Genomic DNA, 26,496 nt, shown 5'->3' with positions numbered 1-26,496 from the left:
CAGGCAGAAATTAAAATTTTGTTTCAGTGGTGATTTTTGTCTTGGTGTCTTTATTATTGATTAAAAAAAGCCTTCATTAAGTAATTTCATTTTTGCCAGTTTTAGACAAAGTAATATTATTATAACTGTTTTATAAGGTTAATGATGTAAGGAGGAAAAAAAATATCTCATTATTTTATTAGCCACTGTGTGTGTGTGTGTGTGTGTGTGTGTGTGTGTGTGTTCTTACGATAGCAGTTGAGGCCGTAGTACCCAGGAGCACAGGTGTCACAGTGCTGTCCTGTGAAACCAGGTTTACACACGCAGCTCCGTGTGTTTGGGTCTGCCCTACATGAATTCCCCTCTGTGCCTGCCGCGTTACACTCACAGTCTATAAAACACACACACACACACACACACACACACACACACACATCAAGATTAGAGAAAATTTTAAGCATCATATTTCATATTACACGTCAAGAGAAGAAAGGGTGGAAAAACAGGAGATAAAAAGTCTTACTGATGATCTCTCCTGCAGGTCGAGCTTCTCCGTTGATATTAGTGGGGAAGGTGGGAGTGACCACTAAAGCAAAAACAAACATATCAACACATTAGATTCAATATCATGTATTCATCCAGTCGTGTAGACATACACACAGCACTGCAGTCAGTGAAATAAAGCAACATTCAGTGATTTACAGTTTCCCTCAAAAATCAGGGTGTGAAGCTTTGAGTGCACCATAGACTGTAAGGCTGACTAATTTCTTCAACTTACTGATATAAATGACTCTATTACTGTATACACAGTGTGTTTCTAGGAATAAGAAACATTTCCAGGAATAAGAAGAATTAACAAATGAACTCTTATACTGATTAAATCCCTTAAATCTCCAGGACCCATCGTCAGGTCCAGACCTACATTCTTATCTCGCGTAGCTATTTTTCATGAAATGAACGCAACTCTTCAATTCACCAAATAACAAAATGTAAATTTATTGTTTGGTATTATTTTGGAATAACTTGGTAACACTGCTGTACCTATGTGTGCTGTCACTACTGTACGGTGTCATATAGAGATCAAAAGTATTCTTGTATTGTAATTTTATTCTTTCTTCATGGCCACTACAATCACTATTATACTCATACTGCTCTAATGGCAAAATGCAGGATAGTAGTGTTGTAGTGTAAAGTCTCATTTTCTGTACATTTTCACAGGCCAAATAATAACAGACAGTGGGCCATATTTGGATGACAGACTGTGGGTTTATCACCTGCTTCTGAAGCTTAGAGAAATGAAGACGATCACACACATACGCATGTGCACACACACACTCACAATAGCAGGCCGGGAAGTTCTCATATCCATCTGCACAAAAGTCACAGTTCTCTCCAGTGTAGTTGGGCTTACAGTAGCAGCGACCTGTCAGATCCTCACACGTGCCATCAGTGAAATCTGACTCACACAAACACTCTGCAGAGAGAGAGAGAGAGAGAGAGAGAGAGAGAGAGGGAGAGAGAGAGAGATTCAGACAGATACACTGGAACTTTGGTATAGAGTCCATAAGAAATTACATGGGATATTGTTTCTATTTGGTTGCACACTCACTTGAACAGGCCAGTGGTGACTCCAGAGGGTGGTCAGGTGACCTGTAGTATCCTGGTACACAGCGCTCACAGTTGTTTCCTGTAGTGTGGTGCTGAACAGACAGGAAATGCCATGATCATTAACATAGCTGATATGACTACTGTAACAGCACATCCGTCAATATTAATTCAGCATCACCTCCTAGGATATCAGTGTGTTTGCCTACCTGACACTCCCTACACACTCCTCCTCCCTGGTACTCGCCCTGCATGTTCAGACTGGCTCCTCTCCGTTCTACCTCGGGGTCATAGTAACACTCAAACGAGTGTCTGTGGCAGTTACACTCTGCAGGCGGAAACACACAGGAGCTCATTATTGATCATTGTCACTTTAACTGGATGGGGAGGCAGAAAGGTGGCAGAGGGGAGGGTTACATCTGACCATAAGTGTGGGACAGACCTGGTTAAGACTAACAGATTACAGAATAAAATGAAACTGAAAACAGAAGGAGCACAGACATGAGAAACACACACACTCACACAAGTGAACAACAAGGGAGTTTCAGTCCCACAGCATCAAATAGAAAAAAAAATTGAAATGAAAGAGAAGTATTGAGATGGAGTGCACATAAATATCCAGCGGAACAAGATTTTCAGTAGGAAGGAAACTTAAAATAAGTCCTTATTAAAATTTTATTTACTGTAAACTAAAACGTAACATGCTGATAAGGTGGCATATGATCTCTGCCTGAGCCCTTATTCAAAATAGTTCTAGAAATTACACTTGTTTATTTTCAGAATGATTTACATTTTTACTCAGTGGTCACATGACCACATAAATAAAGGGAAAACTCAAAGCTGTTTAAATAAATCTTTCCAGTACAAGTTCATAATGAAAGCATCAACGCCATAACCCGCTTCAGATGCATCTTAAAAAAAATATGTCTGTTGATATGTCTGAAGGAAACATCTCCATCTGTGTTTTATGCTTTATTTGGATTTGTTAATTGCGGGTTTCAGTTCACATAAAAGAACAAAACTAAGTTAATATCTACCAGACGCTGAAATCCCTCTGGAGTACGAACTGCTTGAGGCTCTTTCAAAGCCTCTTTTAACATCCTATATTTTATAATTACTGCCATTAAAAGATTTTTACTAGAGATAATGACAGTTGACTCACAAATACTAATCTCTACACATGAAACAAAATAACAGACTTCCTTCCCTCACCCTACTGTCATTATAGTTTAGACAAGATCTTTTAGACAGTAATTATTCCAAAAAAAATAACATCATGTTTAAAAGAAAAAAAAACCATTTCATATGGGTTTCAGTTCTGTACAAAGATGAAGCGCTGCGTAAGATATACTGTTACATGTGCTGTTCTGTAAAGAGTGCAGCACACAGGCTCTGGGGTGATGATAACCTGCGAGAGATGAGCTGCTTTCTCTGGCTTTTCTCAACACGACTCTGCTGAACAGATGTGGTAAAACCTCAATGTGTGTATGTGTGTGTGTGTGTGTGTGTGTGTGTGTGTAGTTGCTACATATTTGTAGTTGATATCTACATCCCACTCTAACAACCCATTTGAAAGCTGTTATAAAAGCTTTCCCGCACACACACACACACACACACACACACACACGCACACATACACACAACCAGAATGACTAGGAGCTTTTATTAATGTAGTGTGGTGCTATTTTTGCAGTGTCTGACAGAAGACAGAAGAAATTGTTGTGGACCAGTGGCTACCTGGGAGTCAGTCTTACACAACATGTGATCTCTTCCTCCTCCCTCACACACTCACAGCCTAGATGAGATAACACCTCACTTCTTCTCAGACTTGAATGAACACTGTAGTAAGCCAGGTTTACTGACACTACAGTTGCAGCTGCTTCCATTCTGTTAGGTTTTTTTCCATTGGCTTTGGATAGGAGGAGTGATATGCAGAGGTGGACTAATCATATTAATCATACTAATCAGACTAATTATACAAACTCTTATGTGCTGCCCAGTCCCATGTCATGCTAATATATGTGCATACAGATTTTATGCAGCTGTAATTGTTGGTTAACGTTTCTATGTATCGGTTTCTATCAGTTTCTCTAATCATACATAAAGACGTTATTTTCCTGATTAGCATCTTCATTTTCACTTGACATGTGACTGCATTAGAGTTGCAGTTTTGAGTTAGTTTGCAGTCTGTGTTCCTTCATATTCCTGATTCTGGAAAGATTGTCTAGCATCTGTTTAAGCTCCTATCAACAACCAGACAACATTCTCAGTTCTTGTTCGTAGAGAAATGTTTCTTTTGCAAAAGTCAGTATAGAGTAGAGTTTTGTTTTCTGCAGTAAATAAAAATTCTGGTAGCTATTATATGAACAGTCTACTGAAACTGCTTGTCCGCTGGGCAACCGTGAAAAAAACACTGATAGCCTGGATAGTTAATGTGATTGCTCCAGGAAGCTGGGCTCATGATGTTTCCACCCCTCATATACTTAGCCATAAGGTTTGTTATAAGGTTTGTGGACACCTGACCATTACAGTCATATGTGCTTTTTGACCATTAGATTCCAGATTTAGTCCCCGCTTTGCTGTTATAATATCTTCTAGGAAGGCTTTCCACTAGATTTTGGTGCATGTTTGTGGGTATTTGAGCTCATTCGACCACAAGAGCATTAGTGATGTCAGGCACTGTTGTTCGGTGAGGAGGCCTGGGGTGCAGTCAGCGTTCCAGTTCATCCCAAAGGATGAAGTGTTCATTGGGGTTGAGGTTGAGGTCGTGGTCAGGCTCTGTGCAATCCACCCGAGTTCTTCCACTCCAATTTTGGCAAACCATGTCTTTATGGAACTCATTTTGTTTACAGGGGTACTGCTGGACCAATTTTGGGCCTTTTAGTTCCAGTGAAGAGAAATTGTTATGTTACAGTATACAAAGACATATACAATTGTGTGCTTTTGGCAGATGCCCTTATCCACTTACATTTATCTCATTTATACATAAGAGCAGTTGATGGTTAAGGGCCTTGCTCCACAGTGGCAACTTGCCGGTGCTGGGATTTGAAATCGTGACCTTCCAATCAGTCGTCCAACATCTTAACTACTGAGCTACCACTACCATGTATGGGTGTGATGGTCAAATGTCCACAAATTTGGCTGTACAGGGTACGTAATATAGTTTGGTGTTGTACATCATTTAACTTAATAACAATGTATTGTTTTTTTCATTGCAACTTATTTATCTATTGCTCTTCACTGGAGTAACATTATCAATAAGTATGTATGTTAATATGTACTGACTGAACATGTACAGTGCCATGTTGAGTTTGGTATAAGATCAGGTCATTAAGTCACACACATTTCAATTCCCAATCTGAGCACTGATCAGATTAGCAAAGGTTCTCCGCTGGCAACAATTCTGGGTGGAAACATGGGCTTTGGAACCAGCGCTGTCACCTTATTGGTGGAAAAGGACTAAAAGTGTATGTACACATAATGCAGTGGCCACACTCTAAGAGGATTGCCTTTAGAAAGTCATGCCCATACACACCATGATGCATGATTACATAAAGATAAGCATATACATGATTTACAACCAAAGACGCATAACCAACACCTCTGGCTTTTTATCTGGAAAGAAAACACTGGCACTATGTCCTTCTGAGAGACGCATGTTGAGATTGTCAGGGAGGATTAGTTTGGAAAGAAAGAGCAGAGAAACTCACGTTCACACTCATTAGCACTGTAAGTGGTGGCTGGTTTCCATGGTAACTGGTTGAATCCGGGGCAACAGCGGTCACATGATGGGCCACAAGTGTTGTGCTGGCAGTCACACTGAAGCCTGTGATGACAAAGGAAAATGGAAGGAAAACACACACACACACACACACACACACAAAATTAAGCAATGCACACAAGTAAAAATATAAAGGAAAGCAGGTTACTGCTTTCATATATATCTCTTTAAGAGGTAGTGAGAGTGGGCTTGTCAATGGGCATCATATGAGCAGCACAAAAACTACAAGTGCCTCTGTTCAAGAGGATAAAAGTATCTCATTGACCTGAGAGAACCTGAGAGGCTACAATAAGAAGAAGAGAGACAGAAAGACAGAAAAAATGGAAAAACATAAAAATACTGAAAACATTATTTCAACTGATTAATGGAAATGTGGAGCAGGACTGTTTTGAGTATGTTGTGTGTGTGTGTGTGTGTGTGTGTGTGTGTGTACAAATTACAGTTAAATAACTTAAATAATTACCCTTTATTAAGAATCTAAAAAAAATCATGTTTTAAAGAATCTTATCAGCTACAATATGTCAAGTCTATGAAAATATCCCAAGAATCCCCATGAGCCAAACTTTGAACTGTGATCTTTATACATCTGTGTATTTTTACTAAATGAGGTTTGGTGAATGCAGTCTGACACTCAGGAAAGAATGTGAGAAGTATAAACTGTTTCCTCAAGAATGACATGATGATACACAGATTGTGCCATTTTACTGTCATGTCAGTGTTATCATACACTATTGACTCTACACACACACACACACACACACACACACACACACACACACACACAAATACAGTGGGTATTCCTGGATGTTCAGTAACAGTATAATCCACACATATACACACAGACCACGTACAGTCTTATTTCAGATGAGGTTGAAAAAACACTCTATTCTTGCTCTTGCTCATTTACTCAGGAATTTAATCCTGAAAAATCAGAGAATAGAAAATATAGACTGAAGAAGCAGTCTTGCTGTGGAATCCAATATGATATATACAATTTAAACAATTAAAAAAGACTAATACGATGACATGTGAATGAGAGGATGAAAAGCTTTGAAATAAACATCTAAAAGAGTGTAGTACATTGCCAATTTATTGCTACATGAATAGGTCAAATAGCTGTAATTATCATATTTATAACCATTAAAGCATGGATGGAAAAATCTACTAATCTGAAAAATCTGATAATAATAATAATAATAATAATAATAATTATATATATATATATATATATATATATATATATATATATATATATATATATATATATATATATATATACACTGATATATACATACACACCTATCAGCCATAACATTAATTGATTATCATGTTACAATGGCACCTGTCAAGGGGTGGGATATATTAAGCAACAAGTTAACAGTCAGTTCTCCAAGTTGATTTGTTGGAAGCAGGAAAATCGGCAAGTATAAGGATCCGAGCGACTTTGACAAGGACCAAATAGTGATGGCTAGATGACTGGGTCAGAGCATCTCCAAAATGGCAGGTGGAGATGTTCCCAGTGTGCAGTGGTTAGTACCTACCAAATGTGGTCCAAGAAAGGACAACTGGTGAACCGGAGACAGGGTCACGGACACCCAAGGCTCACTGATGTGCGTGGGGAGTGAAGGCTAGCCGTTTTGTCAGAACACCCAGTGTATCGCAGCGTGCTGCGTATGGTGCTGCTAAGCGCAGACCAGTCAGAATGCACATGCTGACCCCTGTCCACTGCCAAAAGCACCGACATTGGGCATGTGAGCTTCAGAACTGGACCACGGAGCAATGGAAGAAGGTGGCCCGGTCTGATGAAATACGTTTTCTTTTACATCATGTGGACAGCCGGGTGCGTGTGTGTCGCTTACATGGGGAAAAGATGGCATCAGGATGCACTATGAGAAGAAGGCAAGCTGGTGGAGGCAGTGTGATGCTCTGGACAATGTTCTGCTGTGAAACCTTGGGTACTGGCATTCATGTGGATGTTAGTTTGACGTGTGCCAAACATTGTTGCACACATCCCTTCATGGCAATGGTATTCCCTAATGGCAGTGGTCTCTTTCAGCAGGATAATACACCTTGCCACACTGCAAAAATGGTTCAGGAATGGTTTGAGGAACATGACAGAGAGTTCAAGGTGTTGACTTGGCCTCCAAATTCCCCAGATGTCAATCCGATTCAGCATCTGTGGGATGTGCTGGACAAATTCCGATCCATGAAGGGCCCACCTCGCAACTTACAGGACTTTAAGGATCTTTGTGCATAAGAAAATCCATTGCAGGAATGGGTCTACTTTTCTGAAATTTGCTTAAAATGTATAAAACATTGCGAAACAGCAAACACAACTACAGACATGCACTTATATGATAACAAATACAAAATCACAGCCAAGAGATTGGCTTGACACACGCACACCATCAAATCTACATCTGTTTCAGGTCAGTATAATCCACTGAGGGTCTTTGGGTTTTCTATATCCAGCTCTGTGAAGAAGTGAGGAGTTTTTATGCTGATGGCTCTGATACTTTTCCAGATGATTTCACTCAAACCTGAAGCAGCAGGATTCACAGGGACAAGAGGCAGACACAGAGCAGGAGTCTGTTTCCCAATCCTGGCAGCACTATAGCCTCTACCAGATCCAGAAGAAAGTCTGTGAATTCCTGAAATATTAAACAAACCACCTGCCAGTCTACAGATGGTGCCTGCTTCAGGTCCAGGACATTTTTCTAAATGTCATTATTACAGCATGTTTGTAAGTTTACTAAGGTTTCAGCAATTTCCATATTTATCATTTTTCAGATTATTCAGATTGGGGAACAATGGTTTCGTTTTTACTATTCATATAAAGATGGCCACAGTTTAAGGAGTGAGAAGCTTGTCCTAGATTACAACTCTCAAACATTCAATAAATACAAGGTCTGCATAATTTTCTAGATTAGACTCCTAGTAAAGCCTGAGACATTCTCTGGGTAGGTCACTGATGGACCGGCCCATTAAAGAGAGAACAAGAATGTTAACAGTACTGGTTTATAGCAGTACTTCTCAACTCTGGGTCTGGTGTACATTGCCACAAAAAAGTATTTTCCCCCTTCCTGATTTCTTCTACACATTATGGCCAAATGTTTGTGGACACCTGACCATCACTCCCATATGTGGGCCTTCCCCAAACTGCTGCCACAAAGTTGGAAACACACAAATGTATAGGATGTATATGTATGCTGTAGAATTATGATTTCCCTTCACTACAGAGCCTGGCCCAAACAAGACAAAAACTTGCCATAATTGACGGAAGCATGAATTCTGCTCTCTACCAGAAAAGCCTGAAGAAGAACGTCTGGTCATCACAATGATCCAAAGCACAAGAGCAAGTCCAGCTCTGAATGGCATATAATGGGAAGTTCATGCTCGAAAGCCTTCCAATGTGGCTTAAAGAAAGCAGTTCTTCAAAGAAGAGTGGGTCAAAATTCCTCCATAGTGATATGAAAGACTGATCTCCAGTTATCAGAAGCATTTGAATGCAGTTGTTGCTGCAAAAGGTGACACAACCAGTTATTAAGTTTAGGGGGGCAATTAATTTTTCACATCGGTGTCGCATAACCTTTTTGCCTTCACTTAGTGAAATGATCATTTTAAAACTGTGTTTTTGTGTTTCCTCATGTACTCCTTGTCTTATATTACATTTTGTATGAGGATCCGAAACCATTTTGTTGCTTTCCCTCTTCTAATACAACAGATCCAACTAATTAGCTAATTAACAAACCCTTCCTGATTCTATGTAGGTGTGTTATAGCAGGGATACTCAAGGACCTGAGTATGCTGTCTTGAAAAAGCACAACTAAAATATCCCTCCACATCTGCCATAACTCCCTCGACAGATATACACACAGAGCTATAGTGACAGACATCAAAGGTTTAGAGAATACAGGAAAATGACTTATGTCAAGTTCTTTTGTGTGTGTGTGTGTGTGTGTGTGTGTGTGTGTGTGTGTGTGTGTGTGTGCACCTGAAATCTAGCCCAACCTCGAGGGGAATTCAGTGTAACTATTTAAGTCCTGTATATACATGTGAGTATGTTAGTGTATAGTTCATATACTCTGTATGCATGAACATGCCTGCATTACCTGACTCCCAGGCATGACGCTAACATACAGACACATTTTTTCCTGTTACAATACTACGCTCCACAACATAATCATGAATTATAAACCTGTTTTGACAAACCTGTGTGCTGCATATTGACAGGCTGAGGTAATAAATCACAATGCATTGGTAAAAAAAAAGCAATATTACAATATCTATGTGTAATCATCTTCTCCATGTGTAAGTTAGATATGTGTCTAGCTCCAGGAGATGATTCTCTTTAACCACCGCACATCTGATATCTTACACTGTAACCTTGCGCTACTAACCCTTAATTAAAAGCTGGAAGTAAGAACTGTTTGGAAGTTCCAAAAACACAAAAAAAGTATATATTTTGGAATTGAACAGAGAATATGTTAAGAATGAAACGTCAAAATTAAAATATATGAGTTGTATATAAAAGGAAAACTTGAAAACTTGAAAAGATCAAGTGAAAGACCTAGAAAACTGAAAGATTTTTTGAAGTTCTTACTTGTAAGGGTCATTGGGGTCAATAGCATTGCAAGCTTCAGCATGGCCATTGCACACACACCTCCCTCCAATGCTGATGTCTTTAATGCTATAGTAATACTGCAGAGAAAATACAGAGGAAATATCAATGCAGAGAATTCCATAATAAAAGAAGTCAGCGAAAAACACAGGACATTTCTCGCTAATGTTTCCATTTGGTCATATTTCTTCTTACTGTATCAGCAGATCACATTAGTTTTCAATGATTTCAGTATTATTGATAAGCTTGCTTTTGCCATATTGTTCCCCTGGCAGATAATGGCCCTATCTCTCAGTGATTTGTGCAATTTCATTTGAATGCATTTTTTCTTTCTATAGTTATAATCACAGTAGATTTGACAGATTTTGCAAATACATATAAACAAATTTTGTGTTCCTTGTTCATTGTGATTGTTTACTTGAGCTGCATCATACCCGCCGGGTGACGGTGGGGTCTCTCAGTGCTTTGCCCATCAGGTGGCCCAGCAGTGTGTTGGTGCGCAGGAAACGCAGGCGGATGTTGGTGGCTTTGGTGAATTCCCTCAGCACGGGCGAGTAGGAAAAGTTCATGGCTCCAGGTCGCCCATTAACCAGAGACACCACAATCTGTGTGTGAAGGGTAGAGGACACACACAGGAGGTGAAGACAAATGGACTTGACATTTCTCCACTGATCAAAGTTGCTTCAGTGTTTAAGATTTGTCCACAAGCCACGACTCATCAACACTTACTACTACTATTTATTCAAAATGATCCTGATGACCCAGAGAACACTAACATTACACATACAGAATCTAACATAACTGCTAAAGAGACTGAAAGCATGTAAAGTATGATTTTTTTATTTGCTCTTTTAAGATGTTCTCTATCTTATCAATAAGCATTGTCACAATGCAGTTTACAGAAATCCGGATTTAGATTTAGATCCTTAATAAACAAGGCAGATGCGGCAGTGGTAAGAAAAAAACTCCCTGAGATGACATGAGGAAGAAAACTTGAGAGAAACCAGACTCAAACAGGAAAGCATCCTCTTCTGTCACCTGATAGTGGGATTTTGTTCATTATAGCACACAGTCATATAGTTTAGTCTAGTCTAGTCACGGTCTAGTTTATCTGGGGATTTAATTGCTTAGTCTGGCACTGTTTCAGGTTGAAATAACTCTATGAGACTACGATTAGATGACTGGATCAGAATCATTACCTCTCCATTCTCCAGAGGCACTATACGAGAGTATTCTGTTGTACAGATGACATCATTGTCGTGGTTGATGCGCTCGATGGTCCTTTGGCCAAATCGCTCAATACAGTCCCTCTTAGAGGCTGTGAAACAAAGCACAGAAAACACAAATGAGTGAAGCAAATGTTAACTTGCCAGTAACAATAGCACGGATAAGTGTTGGGGTATAATGGTATTAATGACACAACACATACTTTTTGATATTATGAAGAACACAGAACAGAAATATAACAAAAGAAAGGTTAAAATATGGAGAATGACCAAATATCCAAAAGACTCCTCCTTTTCTCAAAATCCTTCATTGTAGTCTTTGACTTGACCTTGAATCTCCCCAGTACAAGGTAACTAAAAGCCACTCACATTCTCATAAGACTAGATGTCATGAACAGGTTTTGAAATACTGCTGCTTTGTGAGGGACATGAGGGACAGCAGTGTTCCTGGGATTTTCAAACACGTCAATGTCACAACTCAAAAATATCCAGCTAACAGTGGTGCTGTGGTCAGAAACTGCCGACGATTGAGGTCTAGAGGACAAATAACACACTGTGCATGGATGAGCTGCTCTCTGTATCTCTGCACCTACGAGGTGGACCATTAAGGCAGGTGTCTAATAAAGTGAAAAGTGTATATGCACTGTTTAAAAAGTATTGCTGCTGGCCAGATGCACTCATACCAGCGACACACACACTGCCATGTCAATACCAAATATAGTCCATCACCCAAATAATATCTGGTCAATAACATCTGGTGGTCCTACTATGGTGAGTTTGCATTGATAGACAGGTTCCCAAGTAACAGAGATTGTTATCAAAACATTCAGTAAGTATTCAACAGATTTTTAAGAAGGTTTAATGCTGTAATGTTCCAAAAACAACGTTCCTGCAATGTTCTAAAACAACGTATATATAATGCTTTGCTTCATTTTATTAGAATGCTCCTCATTTCTGATCCCACATGGTCCCAGTTATACAAAAACATTAGAGACACATTTGTGATAACATGCTTTAGGTGAAAGTGTAGAATAATTTCTGATATAAGAACGAAAGAGTAAACCAGGTGATTCTTCTCTTCTTATTTGCATTAAATGACACACTGCTCAGACGCATTCAACACAGCTCTGAGCTCACACTGCAAATAGATACATAATCTTTGCTCACTTCATGCCCGCTTTGTTATCTGCTCTCTCTGACCTCTCCCATATTCAGAGCAGTTCTGTGCAGAGGTGGTTGTGGAACAGAGGATAGTGAGTTTAGGTCAACAACAGAATATTATGTGTCAGTGTGGTGATAACATCAGCGCTTCAAATGCCAGCAAAGGCAACAACGTCCTTTATTGTTGGTGAGGTTTTTTTTCTCCTGCTATTCGCTACAGCCACCTATGAGAGTGAAAGCCTTCACTGCAAATCCAAAACAACAGGGATATTAATGTGCAAGTGTGCACTGAAATCTGACTAGCTGGGCTGTGATTTCATCTCAGGTCATCCGATGATCTCACAATCGTTTCATTACACGGATAATTTACTTGCTAATTTCACCTGTATAATGAAGATTAAAGTAAAGCATAACTATTCACCCCTCTGGGTCACTACTTGGTAGAGCCATCTTTGTCTGTGATTACAAGTGCAAGTCTTCTGGGATATGTCTCTGTCAGCTTTGCACATCTGGATCCTGATATTTTTGCCTATTCCTCTTGACAAAATTGCTCAAACACTGTCAGACTGGATGAAGATTGTTGGGGAACAGCAATCAGACTGAGGTCTGGGCTTTGACATATTAGGTCATGTCTCATTCACTTTATTTTTTGCCAAATTTCCTGCTAATTTCAAGCAGGGCCATTTCACCCTTGTAATGAAGATTAACGATATCCAACACTACTCCTCTGCTACAGGCATGAAGGTACCATTACTGTACTCAGCCTACTTTTCTGCTAATATAGAAGAGAATGAGTAGCCATTGAATTAGAAAGGAACAGAGACGCATTACACACGAGATGTATGTTGATAGTGTACTTACAGGCAAAGAACTGCCATGGTTGGTACGTCTTCCCAAAGTCGACAGAGCGCTCCAGGACCCACAGGTCTGGTCTTGGAGAGTTAGCAAATTTGATGAGCACATAAGCCACATGGAAGAGCTGTTGGAGACAAGAAAACAGATACATATAATCTGACACATACTGCCATATCATATATCAAATACTGTGTGCAATCCTGTAATTGCTGTAAAGTCTGTCAATCCAATGTACTTGGTGGAAAACTGACACCAGTTTACAATATTCATTGTTTTTTTTGCCATTTTACATAAGACAATATTTTTCTCCACAGAATATCAAGCATGCTGTTAGAGTTGGCAGGGTGGGCTGTAGAGATTGGGCTTCATTCAGCGTGTTAGCATAACATGCGACATCATGCTACGATCCCACTGAGACTATTAGTTTAATCACTTTCATATTTTGAGACAGACCAGACAGTGAGCTCACGCAGGCAGAGTACCTGACATGTTCTCCCAGGATGACTAAATCAAAGGGAAAAACAAAAAAAACATAGCATGGGGTGTCTGAATCAGACAGGATTGCTAACCACAACCCAGGGTAGAAATGTAATATAATAAGAGAAGGATATAAGAATCCTTGGAATGGAGTTTCTGACATTGTAAAATAAACATCATTTCGGAATGATCATCACGCTTGATGCTCGTTGTGAGTCCCAGATTTCTCATTGCATTATTTTCGTTCTTGTCGCAAGAGCATGTTCTCATACTGTACACTCTTGTGGTGAAATATTTATCTGTGTTGCGAGCCAGATAACTGGCCTCTGTCCTGTATACTACTACACACTCCCATCAGGAGAAACAGTTCAGAAGAAGCACCTGATATACACATCCCCAGTTGCATTCCTGATCCTATCTCCTTTCCTCTCCCATAACACTGGACTACGTTCTTACGAGAAGCATCACTGCTCACAGTCAGGACATGCGGCCACATGTCTCCACAAGGACCTTCACATAAGACACAATTCATCCTGTATAACCTAAAGCACATGGTTTAATAAATCAAATCTAAAATGTCATAGATTCTAATGGTCCTGCTGGTTTTATATCCCAAAGCCATGTTATAAGCTTTCTAGTGAGTAAATCATAACTGGACTAAACTAATACATATAATTTATAATATATCCTATACAAAAGCACTGGAATTCATCCAACCAACAAAAGCATTCTTAATATAATCTCTCCCTAAATTCTTCTTCCTCCAGGCAGCTCCAGGTGACATCTAACTATTTTGCTTTGTGTTAGTAGTGATGACATGTTTGTAACCCCCTTAACCCTTTTCACACAAGCACTACCCCAAAAACATTTCCTTTTTTTTCTTTTTGCTCATAATTTCACCTGTGTGCCTTGAAAAAGTGTCAAGTCCTGTGAAGACTTGCAGCAGCCTGCAATATTGATAAAGAGATTGGTGAGGAAAGGGCAAGAAGTATGAAACATCATTTTAACAAGAACATCTGGACTGATGAAGATTTCGGTGCAGATTTTAAATCTTGTAAGAGGTGTAGTATTCGTTCATGCTTCACACTCACTCAGAAAATGGGGTGTAGCCTTAATAGACATTAATGTCTATTCATTACCTACATTTACAGGCTTCATAGTGACCTATTAATAATGTTATTAAGCTCAATCACAATAAAAGACATCATGTAAACCTCCAGTGACAGAACAGTAACCCAAATACTGACCACACATGACAAAGGTCATGTTACAGATTTATATAATTTTAAAGAAAGTATAGGGTTGGATTGGGGTCAACTTGTATTTTGGGTCATAATATTTTCTTTCATTTCTTGTTCAACAGACATGTACGCTATATGGCCAGAAGTTTGTGGACACCTGACCATCACACCCATATGTGAGTCTTCCACAAACTGTTGCCATAAAGTTGGAAGCCCATAATTGTATAGAATGTCTTTGTATGCTGTAGCATTAAGATTTCCCTTCACTGGAGCTAAGAGGTCCAAACCTGTTCCAGCATCACAATGCCCTTGTGCACAAAGCAAGATCCATGAAGACATGGTTTGCCAAGAACTCAAGATCCCTGACCTCAACCCCAGTGAACACCTTTGGGATGAACTGAAACACTGGCTGTGTACCAGACATCTTCGCTCGACATCAGTACCTGACCTCACTAATGCTCTTGTGCCTGAATGAGCACACATCCACACAGACACACTCCAAAATCTATGGAAAGCTTTCCCATGAAGAGTGGAGGTTATTATAACAGCAAAGCAGGGAATAAAGCTTAAAAAGCATACAATTTGTGTACATTTTGTAGACTTAGTGTTCCAAAGTGTATGTTTGCTGAGACTGACATAATAAATACACAATTAAGCTATTTAACTAATATTAGCTACCTGGTAAACTCTGACTTATGTTTGTGATTATTGTTAATATCAACCAGGTTTAATGCAGCGAATCATTTGGACACTGGAATCAAAATCATTCAGCTTTACTAAACTCTTTGCATGTACACACAGTAAATGACTTGTGTATCATCAGATGTGTTAAGAGAAGGTTACACTTCTGCTAATCCACTAGAGCTTAAAGAATTCTGGCAATCTGGGCCAAATCAGATAATACAGGAATAAGATTTGGGGTTTTTCAAAAACAGATGCGATCAGGTATGCTTCCAGATTTTGTATCTCAGACAAAACCATTCTATTACTCAACATGGACAATTAAATGCATGGAGTGAGAAATAGAACAGGAAATGTGACCTGTCATTCATTCAAAACCAAACTGCTTTAAATCTAACATTTAAGCAAGTGGGGCACTCCTCCTTCTTTCTATTTGCTGTTCATCCCTCCATCCCCATGGACTGCATTCTACAGAATACATCAGCAGGTGAAGTATGTGAGTGGTTGCAATTGCAAAAAAAATAACGGTATACATCAGACTGTCTAAAGAATTTCATAAAATATTAAGCTCTGCTCTTCTTTGAGTGCAGTTCTGTTTAGTGCGACCTGAGGCCAATTCGTTGGTATTCAACAAATTCTCCCCACCCCTGAGCTTAATGATTACACATTCCTCCACTGGCTTTCTGCATTCCTGAGGTTACCATGGTAATACATATCAGCAAGTACAACCCTTGGGGCACTGGACTGGGAATTCAGCCAGTGGGACAACCAGCCAGCACCTGAGTAACTATGGTAATGGGGGAAGTGGTATAGGCGAGAGAGACAGAGAACAGTGCTTATCTGAACAGAATGACATGCAGACGTGATAAGGCGAATGAGGGCTGATAACTTCATTAGACTACTTCAAATAGTAGCGTTCCTAGATTTGATTGGCTAACTGGCTTCTCGCTCCTTTTCTCTGTTAGGTGACACTACAAGGAGCTAAGATTATACAACAGACACACACAAGCAAGTCTGAACACAGCTCAGACATGAAGATGCTTCAAGAGGGTAAAACACCCCCATTGTTACTTATCTTTCCTCTGTGAATCCCTTCCTGTCTCTGTCTGTCCTTCTGCCCCACTGTGCAATGGACACAGACACACACACACACACATATACAGTGTATATCAGGTTGGAAAGTGAAAGGAATGCTGGGAGTCAATCTTCATCTGATGCTCTAATGCGTCAATGGAATGTGAGGACAAGGAGGGATTTCCGCAGAAAGGGGAGAAGATGCCGCGGCTGTCAATGTCATATTTATCCATCTATATGTGGAGACTGAAGCATCACTGCATTGGGGTAGAGAGGACAAAATGGGTTTCTCTGGAGAGACACAGTGTCACCTGGGGGAATGGATCTAGTCATGAAGGAGATATATATTCCAGAAATTCCTGAGAACATCACATTCACTGTTCTTTAGACTCTGACGACAGCTTACATGTTGACATTCCTTTAAGTCATTTTGTTCAGTGTCTGATGTTTTAGACACTTAGCAGGATAAAGGCCCACACTTTTACCAACAACTCTTTCCCCTTTGCTTCTTATCTGTCCATGTTGCTCCTTTACATCCTGCATGACAAGAGATTATAAATGAAGCAGCCATTCAGCCTGCTGCTTGTGTGTGACGCCACACACACACGGCACAAAAAGCCTACAAGACTTAGGCATTCCACACCAGATCTTACACTTTTATCAATCCCATGGAATAAACCCAGAATCAGACAATGCATTGTCTGCACCACAGTGTCTAATTATAACCTGGCAGAAAAGTTTCTCTGGAAAGGCATGATTACATCCTTCCACATTACCAGTAGTGGGAGAACCCTAAACATGCTGCGTCTTGAATTTACACCCACACATCTAGAGAAGAAAAACACTGAGATGGCATGGCTAGAAACTGTCTGGTGTTGACCAGAAAAGGATGGGTTCCGTTTTGAGCCTGGTTTTGCTCAAGGTTTCCTTCTTATGCTGTTTAGGGATCTAAATCTAGACCCAGATTTATTTATTGCTATTGTTATTGTTATTGTTAGCTATTGTTAGACATTGTTAGATGAGGTTCAGCAACTCCTAACAGACACTATGTTAACCTGAAGGTCTATTTGAGCACTTACCCATCACTCTAATGCAAACACAAGCGGAGCATGAAACATAACACTCTGGGCTCTGCTACACAGTGTGTTAACTCACTGCCACTATGCTCAAGCATCGAGAGAGAGAGAGAGAGAGAGAGAGAGAGAGAGAGAGAGAGAGAGCTGAGGAGTACCACACACACACACACACACACACACACACACACAAAATGAAACAGGGCACTCTCTTGCTATTGTTCAGGATATGAACTAGCACAGGTTATGGACCAGATATGAGGCCAGATTTTCCATTTTAATGAAATTACACAACCCTTGGTGTTGTTTAAAGATGCCTACATGATACAAGAGTAAATGGTTAAATCCCCAAGACTGCAGCTGCATTTTGGAAAAACGTGAAATAGCACTTAGAGGCAAATAAAGATATTCAACAGGTAACCATTCAGCAACAAACAAAATAAAACAAAACAAAACAAAGCCCCCTGCATTTTGGATCCGTTAAGACTTGGGGTTGAGGTTGGCTGTTTCTGCTTAAAATTGGTAGCCTTACAGCATGCCTGCACTCCTCCTGACCCAGGCTGAGAAGAAAAGTCTCACGCGGTTGAATGGTTACCTCATGTTTTGTGCTTTTATGGTCTATGAAAAAAACACAGGCTGTCAGTCCTCAGGTATGGGGTCTGTCAGTGGTGACATGTAAGATCATGCTCCGTTTCCTGAAAGAGCTGAAAGCTGTTCACAGGCTGGCAGCTCAGGTATGTGTGTGTGTTGGCCTAAGGGGTACGGGTGGGTCATCTGTTCACACCTGCTTTGCTTGTAATGTCCCCGCTCCTCCCCTTCTTTAAAACAGCGTTATCAAAGGGCTCCAGGAATCCCGGTCCCCCTGGAGATTAGAGGAGCCAAAGTTCTACTTATCTAGCAAGTACGCTCAGCTTGAACAGTCCATACACTCGAGATTTCTTTGGATAGTTAAGGGTTCTTTGTTTCCTAAAGAGGTTCTACTAGCAATCTTCTCTGATAGGTAAACCCTGTTCCCGAGTTCTACATCAAACCTTTGAGGCTTCACTCACAGCGACAAGCAGAAAAACCTTTTAGGATTTTAGATTTCAACTTATTCTCTATGACTGTTGAATCGTATTTATACCTATTTGGAAACTGCACCAAGGTCAGTGAACTTAGTTGGAAATGTTGTGCTAATAGCAGTCAGGAACCAGGCTTAATTTAGGGCAGAGTGAGCATGTGGAGGTTTGCAGTGGAGGGTTTTGTGAATTCCAGACAGAATTAGCACCACGTGTTAAAAATGTTCCCATCACCTGGACTGGCGGGTCTCTTAACCTCCAACGTGCTTCTTGACGTAACCTTTTCCTTTTCTCATCTATCACTCTCTGTGTCTGGCTAAACTCTGGCCAGTAGTCCTGCGTTTGTCTCTCCTGTCTCCACTCCTCTCTGCTGTGTGTCTCTGGGAAAGCGCAGTGGCTGTTTTCTAAGCACCAGATGCTTTCCAGACTCTGGCAGTTAGCTATCTCTGCCTTGGGTGTCTTAAGTCTGTCCCATCTGCCTTTTAACCAACACACACACACACACACACACACTCTGCTGATGTTGTGTGTGTGTGTCTGTGTGAAGGTGGACTTCGTGGCCTCGAGAATCTTCAAATGTTGTGAATCTTGGCTGGAAAAAAAAAACATCAAGCAAACATTTACCACAGGGAGATTTGGGAAGTTCACTACAACCCAACTGACAGCTGGAGCTAAACAGATAAAGGAGATGGAGGAGTGGATGAGAGACTCTGAGATAAAGTTTCAGACGCAGAAGGGAAGTAAAGCAGACAGAACAGAGATCAGCTCTCATTAGACGAGAAACAGGGAGACAAAGACAGAAACAGTGAGAAGGAGAGAGAAAGGAATCGTGAAAAAAAAAAGAAAATCAGGGACAATAAAATGCATGCCACTGCCACTATTGTTCTGACCTAAAACAACCACACACACGTAAATACTCATCCTCCTTTCGATTCAGGCAAACACACTTCACTGTAACATAACACTTTTACTGCCAAACAAAGACTTCATGCACCAGATGCTTGGCTCAGCAATAAGCAAGGCCAACAGCTGGAAGATCTCCATAAAACACACTCCGTATCTTCAATGTCCTCATGATACATTTTCATGCATTTTCTTAAAATTTATAGGTGCCCATGCAAACATAGTGAGAGCCTCAAAATACAGAGCCAAGTTCAATAAATACTAAGACTGTGTCTTCTGCCTCATTTTATTATCTATAGGATAATAGATGCTGGTTAACGGCGAGAAAAGTGATAAGATTGTGGTGTAATTAAACTTTCATGTGTTTATGTGTTTGTTGGACGTAATACAAAGAAATAATGAACAGAAATATTAAATACATGACTTTGGGTAAAAATCAAACTTTGTGAAAATGACAGTGTGTAGAAGTGAAAAGCTCATTGGATTACTAAACTTTATGTGATCACAGTGACAATGCATGTGTATAATAATCTGAAAGTACAGATATTTGCACATTGTATGTATTTACCAAACCAGTGAATAAACCAGTGTATACAATGAAATGCATCATAAAGCAGTTGCTACCTACTGAATGGAGTGTTGCTTCTGGTGTAAAATAGGCTTCATTTGCAACTCGCGGTACTCAAAGTGGTTAAAGAAACACAGTGTTAATGTTTTGCCATGAGCACCTCATTCTCTAGATTTGAACCCTACTGAAAACCTGTGGTCTGAATTGAAGAGGGAAATCCATATGCACAAACATAACAATATTAAAGAGCTTCGAGTGTTCTGCATGTAGTAGAGCAAGATCCCTTAACAATTGTCTCCAGTGTTGAGAGACATTACACATGACTTAGTGCCATTATTCTCTCCAAGGCAGGTATCACAAAATATTAAGTGTAAGGGTGCCAATAAGTTTAAAACCGATGTTTTGTAGTAAAACCGCACTATGAAAAACTTTAAATAAGTTTAATACATGAATAAACTATTCGATGCCCCCCATATTTTTAAGCACAAACTATCACTTATTGCATTCGTTATTCATCTTCAGTAACCATTTTATCCTGCTCAGGGTCGCGGTGGATCCTGACACAATCCTGGTAACGCTGGGCGCAAGGCGGGAGAATTCACCCCATCACAGAACACCATACACACATTCACACACTTATTCACACCTAGGGTTAATCGGCCTTGCTGCATGTTTTTTGGATAGCGGGAGGAAACCGGAGAACCCAGAAGGAACCTACGTGAACACAGGAGAACATGCGAAACTCCATGTAGACAGTAACCTGAGCTCAGGATCAAACACAGGTCCCTGAAGCTGTGACGTTACCCACTGCGTCACCATGCCAACCATTCGTTATTCGTTAATATTCGTTTTATATATACATTTTAACTCATTTTCATGAAGGGTGCCAATAATTCTGGACAGCACTGTAACGACTTACAGGAAATAGAGCAAAAAGTTGAATCGTGATTTCAGTATTTGAATCCTGCCCCCTCGAATGGGTAACAGGGGATTATAATACATGTGCACATCCCTAGCAAACACAGGTTCCAGTTGTATAAAATACTCAGTACATGACAGAGACTACACTGAATTTAGAGTATGTTCATCATTTCACAGGAAATCCTACTCTCTGTACCCTAATCTGAACATGTGAAACATTGACTAATTCTTCCCTCATAAATCCAGCATGGAAAACCTTTCTCTAAAGACATTTCTTCCATGTGTATCTCCACACTACAGACTCCCAGCAACTCCTTTTACAATATGTCCTGTACAGTTCCCCTTATGAAAGACTCAGTTCTTTAATAATGACTGAAATAAGCGTGTCACCACTGAGTCATAGCTTGATCACACCGTACTACGAGACAGCCAATGTCCTCTGTGAATGACGTAAAATGAGGAGCTATAAAATACGCTACATGTAGCATGGAGGTCAGTGGAATTTTCGGTTAAATGACATCAAACCAGGCATTCGTTTCCACGCTGTTGGAGGCCATATGAATCTTAAAACCTTCTCTCACGATGCTCAAATCAGAAACCGAGTTCCCGTACAAGGTGGGGGTAAATAAATCACTGAACACAGGCTGCTTCGGAGTAAAAGGAGGATGTAAAGGTATTTACCCCCGTCTTTCACCTTCCCCTCCCCTCTCATGTCCTTCCCAATGGGCCACTGAGAGTTTAAAGAGCCAGAAGAAAGACTCAGGCTAGAATTCATGTTGACCAGGCAAAAACAAACATTTACTTTCTCATTAATGTGGCATGCATTCTCTCTAGCTCTTTTTCACCTCTTTCACAAGCTCCCCCTTGCTTAAGTAATTGAGGATACAGCGGTCTATTATTACAGTGAGGTATGCGGTGAGAACTTGTGAGGGATAGACTCCAGGGCAGTCTGTTCTTTACGAAGTCTCAGCTAAGTTTGTCGCAGTCGTACCATTATTCACCATTACTACTTTTTCTCAACTGTTACAATCATCAGCTGTATTGAAAGTCCCTATTTATTCTGACACAAATTCCATGGTCCTATTCATAGCAGCATGTGTGGGGAATGAGGATGACACATTGATTTCCGAAATCCCAGACGTCAGTTTGCCCACAGTTTAAAAAGAAGCTGTTGTCTCCACACAGAAGACATGAATGTTCTAATATTAGCCTGACTTTCTAATGCCTTTGGATTCAAAGTTACTGTGGTACAGTGGTGCATCCTTAAAGATTAATCCTTATGTTACCAGAACTGTATGGAAATGTGCTCGGGATTGTGCCAAACTGCAGACCCTCTTTTACAAGAACCTGAGGCACTGGTTCACCCAAAGATAATGGGTACAGACTCACCCAAATTGGACAGTTGAAGACTGGAAAAAAGACCAGGTGTTTTTTTTCTAATCTTCAACTGTCCAGTTTGGGTGAGTCTGCGCCCATGATAGCCTCAGATTTCTGTTCTTTGCTGACAGGACTGGAACCTGATGTCATCTTCTGCTGTTGTAGCCCATCCACCTAAAGGTTCGATGTTTTGTGCATCCTGAGATGCTTTTCTGCTCACCACGGGTGTAAAGAGTGATTATATGAGTTACTACCTCTCTCATCAACATGGTGTTTCCACCCACTGGATTGTTGCTCACGCAATGTTTTTTTTTTTGTTTTTCCCACCAAATACTCAAACCAGCCCATCTGACACCACCGTCCATGCCACGGTTGAAGTCACAGAGATCACACTTTTCCCCATTCTGAAGTTTGATGTGAACATTAACTGATGCTCTTGAACTGTATCTGCATGACTTTATGCATTGTGCTGCTCATGCATTTACGCATTGCCATATGATTAGCGGACTGGATAACTGCATAAATGAGCAGGTGTACACGTGCTCCTAGTAAAGTGGACGGTTAGTGTATCTTTTACTTTTAATGGAAAATGTCTCATAGTTCTGCTCAAAGGATAAAAGTCCCATGAAATTTTAAAGACAGTGAGGACAGAATTGTCACCCTGACTGATTATAAAAGCAAGCTAACAGCTTTTCCTGTTTAGCAGCTAACAATTTCTTTACTTCTTTTTTGCCTGTCATATGTGTGTGTCTGTAGACTGCTACAAGTCGCTTCCAGGCGACATCTGCAACCTAGATAGATGAGTTATGTGACCTTCAAACCAAGCGTTCACCTCGTCCTAGGCAGCTAAATGTCTTGCAGCTTGGAATTGTATATGAACTGTATAGAACAGTATTTTTCAAAGTGGAGGCCATGAAGCATAGTCTGGGGGTCTGTGATTTTTCATGTTGTTTTGTTAACAGTGTATTTTTGCTACAGTGATAGAAATCACAACCCACCGTTATCAAAGTTGTTCTATTTATGACTGAGTTTTTAATTACTAGCCTATTTGACTGGGCACTTGTACTGATTGGGTTTAATCTGAATCTCCCTAGCTCAAAAACAAGCAGGCCTACAAATATGGTCAAACCTTGACCTAACGTGTTCTGTCAGTGGAAAGTCCAGGAATAAAAAGCTCCAATAACTCCAATAAACAACCACAATAACATTGTACAAGTTTAAATAACAAGACTAATATTGAATCAGGTTGAATTAGGTTGAATTAGATTCACAGAATCTTTATATATCTTTCCAGAGGGGGTCAGTGAAAATGATTTTACAGTTATAGAGGCCCCCAGCTACAAACAGTTTGAGAATTTTGAGAATGTTTCCTAATAAAATACAAAAGAAAATTCACTAAATTCATACCCTTAGTAATAATCCTTAGTAAATTTTTTTACAAGCACATAGTATATCACATATGGATTACAGTATGTGCTTGTAATAAAATTTACTAGAGGTTTACATACTTTACCACTTCATATCCGATTTATGTATTTTTTTTTTATTCAGATCAAGTTGGGAAAAAGAATTAAACGTATTATAGTTTTGAACTGGCCACTTGACCCCTGTGCCACCTGGAAGTTGAACTTTTGTTCATTGTTTAGCTTTATGTTTAGCTTTAAGTTAATTTTTTTTTTTATACTGCACAATTTAAATCAACAAGAGTGGGGTGAAGTGCTGCACAGTGAAGTAAAGTGAATAATATGAATTTGAGGTAAGGGAACTGAAACCTCTCCTACAAATATAAACATTTCATCTAAAAAGGTAAAAAGTAAAGTACTAGTTTTCTTACCACCAAGTGCACTTTTTTCAAGTATAATTAGACAGACTAGAGTATCAAAAGTAAATTGTGGGTATATTTGACACTTAGGCTCTGATTTAAAGTTTTGTGTGTAAAAATGTGCAAACTTGATAATACCCACAAAAAAGTGCAAGCTGATTCACTGGCGTAGTCTAAATACAGGATTGCTATCAAATGAGCAAAATAACATGTCTAGTACTTTTCTGTGTCTTTGCTTTAATGATTATACAGTTTGGGGCACTTCTACCTAAAGGTACGAAATATAAGGTGGAAGGAATGTGAACTGATTGTTTTTGCTCCTGCAGTATGATTAACCAAGCCTGAAAGTAACATCAGCAACAGAGACTGTATATGCAAATTAATATAACCGAAGGGCAGGTATAACATTTGCGGGAACCAATTTCTTTCAGGCTCCAAGTCTTAATGATGAAAAAAATTATTTGACAAATTATGCCTTAACACTAGTTAATAACACAATTAAAAGTTTTTTTTTAAATGCTGGCTTTTTATTACGATACTACAGTTTGCTTTATCATGGGTATTCTCTGCAGGTTCCCTACAGCAATATATTATGTTCATATACTATTTTGAATTTGAAGTTGTATTTTCACCTGTAATACTTGAGTCTCAGTTTCGGTTTACTCTTCACTAAGTCACTTTGAGATTCGAGATCTCTGTTTATAAGTCTCTGCTTTTTCTCCGACGATCTCATTGATGACATCATACAAGTCTTCTTAGTAAAAAGCCTGCAGCACGCTGATGTAAGGGCACACGAAGGTTTTCAGGCTGCACACAAATTAGTAGTCATTATTTAGGATCTTAGAAAATCTTAAAGTTACTTAAAGTTACTTGTAATAACCATGCATAAACTTGTAGTATGCGTCAACAAACATTTTTTCCTAAGTGTACCCATTTTTTGGGACAGAGCAAGGGCAAGCTGCAACAATATATCATGAATCGTGATAAAAAGGAAATGCAATTATATAATAATTGAATGTAATACCAGTACATGCCTACTGCATACAGCAGGTCAGCATCTAAAAATACACAATATATGAGTGTATTTGTCCTGTCTCTGTCTTGTCCCAACCTCTAAAATGGAGTTTGAAATACATCTAATGTACATGCAGTCCCAGATTAGGACTGCTGATACAGAGGTAGTGTCTTTCATGTCCTAATATAAATCAAATGAATGCTGAGATGTTGCTGATCCAGCTTGTGCTTTACACTTAGATAGCAGATATATATGTATCACATGGTTTTTAGGTCACACAGGACCAATAGTTTCCCATTAGTTTGCTTGTGAAATGAAATCTCCAGGTTTTAGACAGTTACGTTTGTGGATATAATGTGCAAGCTTGTCGCCATGCAAAGAATGCTATCGCGTACATGGAGCACTGATAAGGCAGGTCACACTGCAAGGGCTGTGTACACAGTCACTAAAAAGCCACCAGGCTGCTCTTTGTTTTAGCACAAACACACTCACACATGCACACACACACATATGGTGAGATGGGAAGGGTGAGGGCTTAGATGGGTTTAGCAGTGACTTTGTTCCACCTTTTATGTGATGAAGGACTTTATAGGCACTAAGAAGCAGGTCTCGACAGGCATCAAGAGTTTTGCACCTCTTCTGAACCCCTTCCCCAGTGCACACACACACACACACACACACACACACTATAATTGTATTCTGAGCTGTTCTGTCATGTAGAAAGTCATGTGCAAAGCTGAAAACGAATTATCTACAGCAATACATCTTGTTCTTTTTACACAGACGTTGACTGTTGTCTTCAAATCTTTGCTTCAAACTGCTGTCTCTCGTCAAACTCCCTTTGTATAACCTCTGAAATAAGCCGACTTTCTCCCTTTGAACTTTCAACTCTTCGCTTGCTGCAGCTGCTTCTTTGCAGAGTTCAACTAAACAGTCTTCATCTTTAACTCTTCTTCCTGCTCGGTGGGAGAAAAGCGCCTGACGTCCTGCTCTGATCTTCGCAAAGGGAGTGGAGGAAACTCTGACCCGCCTGTAAATGTTTCCCCTCCATAAAAGAC

General features: G+C 39.8%; 1 protein-coding gene across 2 annotated transcripts in view; it reads right to left on the bottom strand.

The window, feature by feature from the left end:
• Nucleotides 1–26,496, bottom strand: part of lama5 (laminin, alpha 5) — a 74,854-nt gene that overhangs the window by 36,710 nt on the left and 11,648 nt on the right. For both annotated transcript variants that reach the window (XM_034311945.2, XM_034311944.2), the window contains exons 3-12: nt 13,235–13,352; nt 11,186–11,304; nt 10,421–10,591; nt 9,969–10,066; nt 5,295–5,410; nt 1,794–1,912; nt 1,589–1,679; nt 1,319–1,453; nt 503–565; nt 230–370 (exon numbers count right to left, since the gene is read on the bottom strand). In XM_034311945.2, coding sequence (XP_034167836.2) covers nt 230–370; nt 503–565; nt 1,319–1,453; nt 1,589–1,679; nt 1,794–1,912; nt 5,295–5,410; nt 9,969–10,066; nt 10,421–10,591; nt 11,186–11,304; nt 13,235–13,352 — 1,171 coding nt within the window. The remainder of the gene's footprint in view (nt 1–229; nt 371–502; nt 566–1,318; nt 1,454–1,588; nt 1,680–1,793; nt 1,913–5,294; nt 5,411–9,968; nt 10,067–10,420; nt 10,592–11,185; nt 11,305–13,234; nt 13,353–26,496) is intronic.

This window comes from Pangasianodon hypophthalmus, chromosome 16 (genome assembly GCF_027358585.1).
Source record: "Pangasianodon hypophthalmus isolate fPanHyp1 chromosome 16, fPanHyp1.pri, whole genome shotgun sequence".
NCBI classification, from domain to species: Eukaryota; Metazoa; Chordata; class Actinopteri; order Siluriformes; family Pangasiidae; genus Pangasianodon; species Pangasianodon hypophthalmus.
This window is presented reverse-complemented; position numbering and strand designations above follow the sequence as displayed.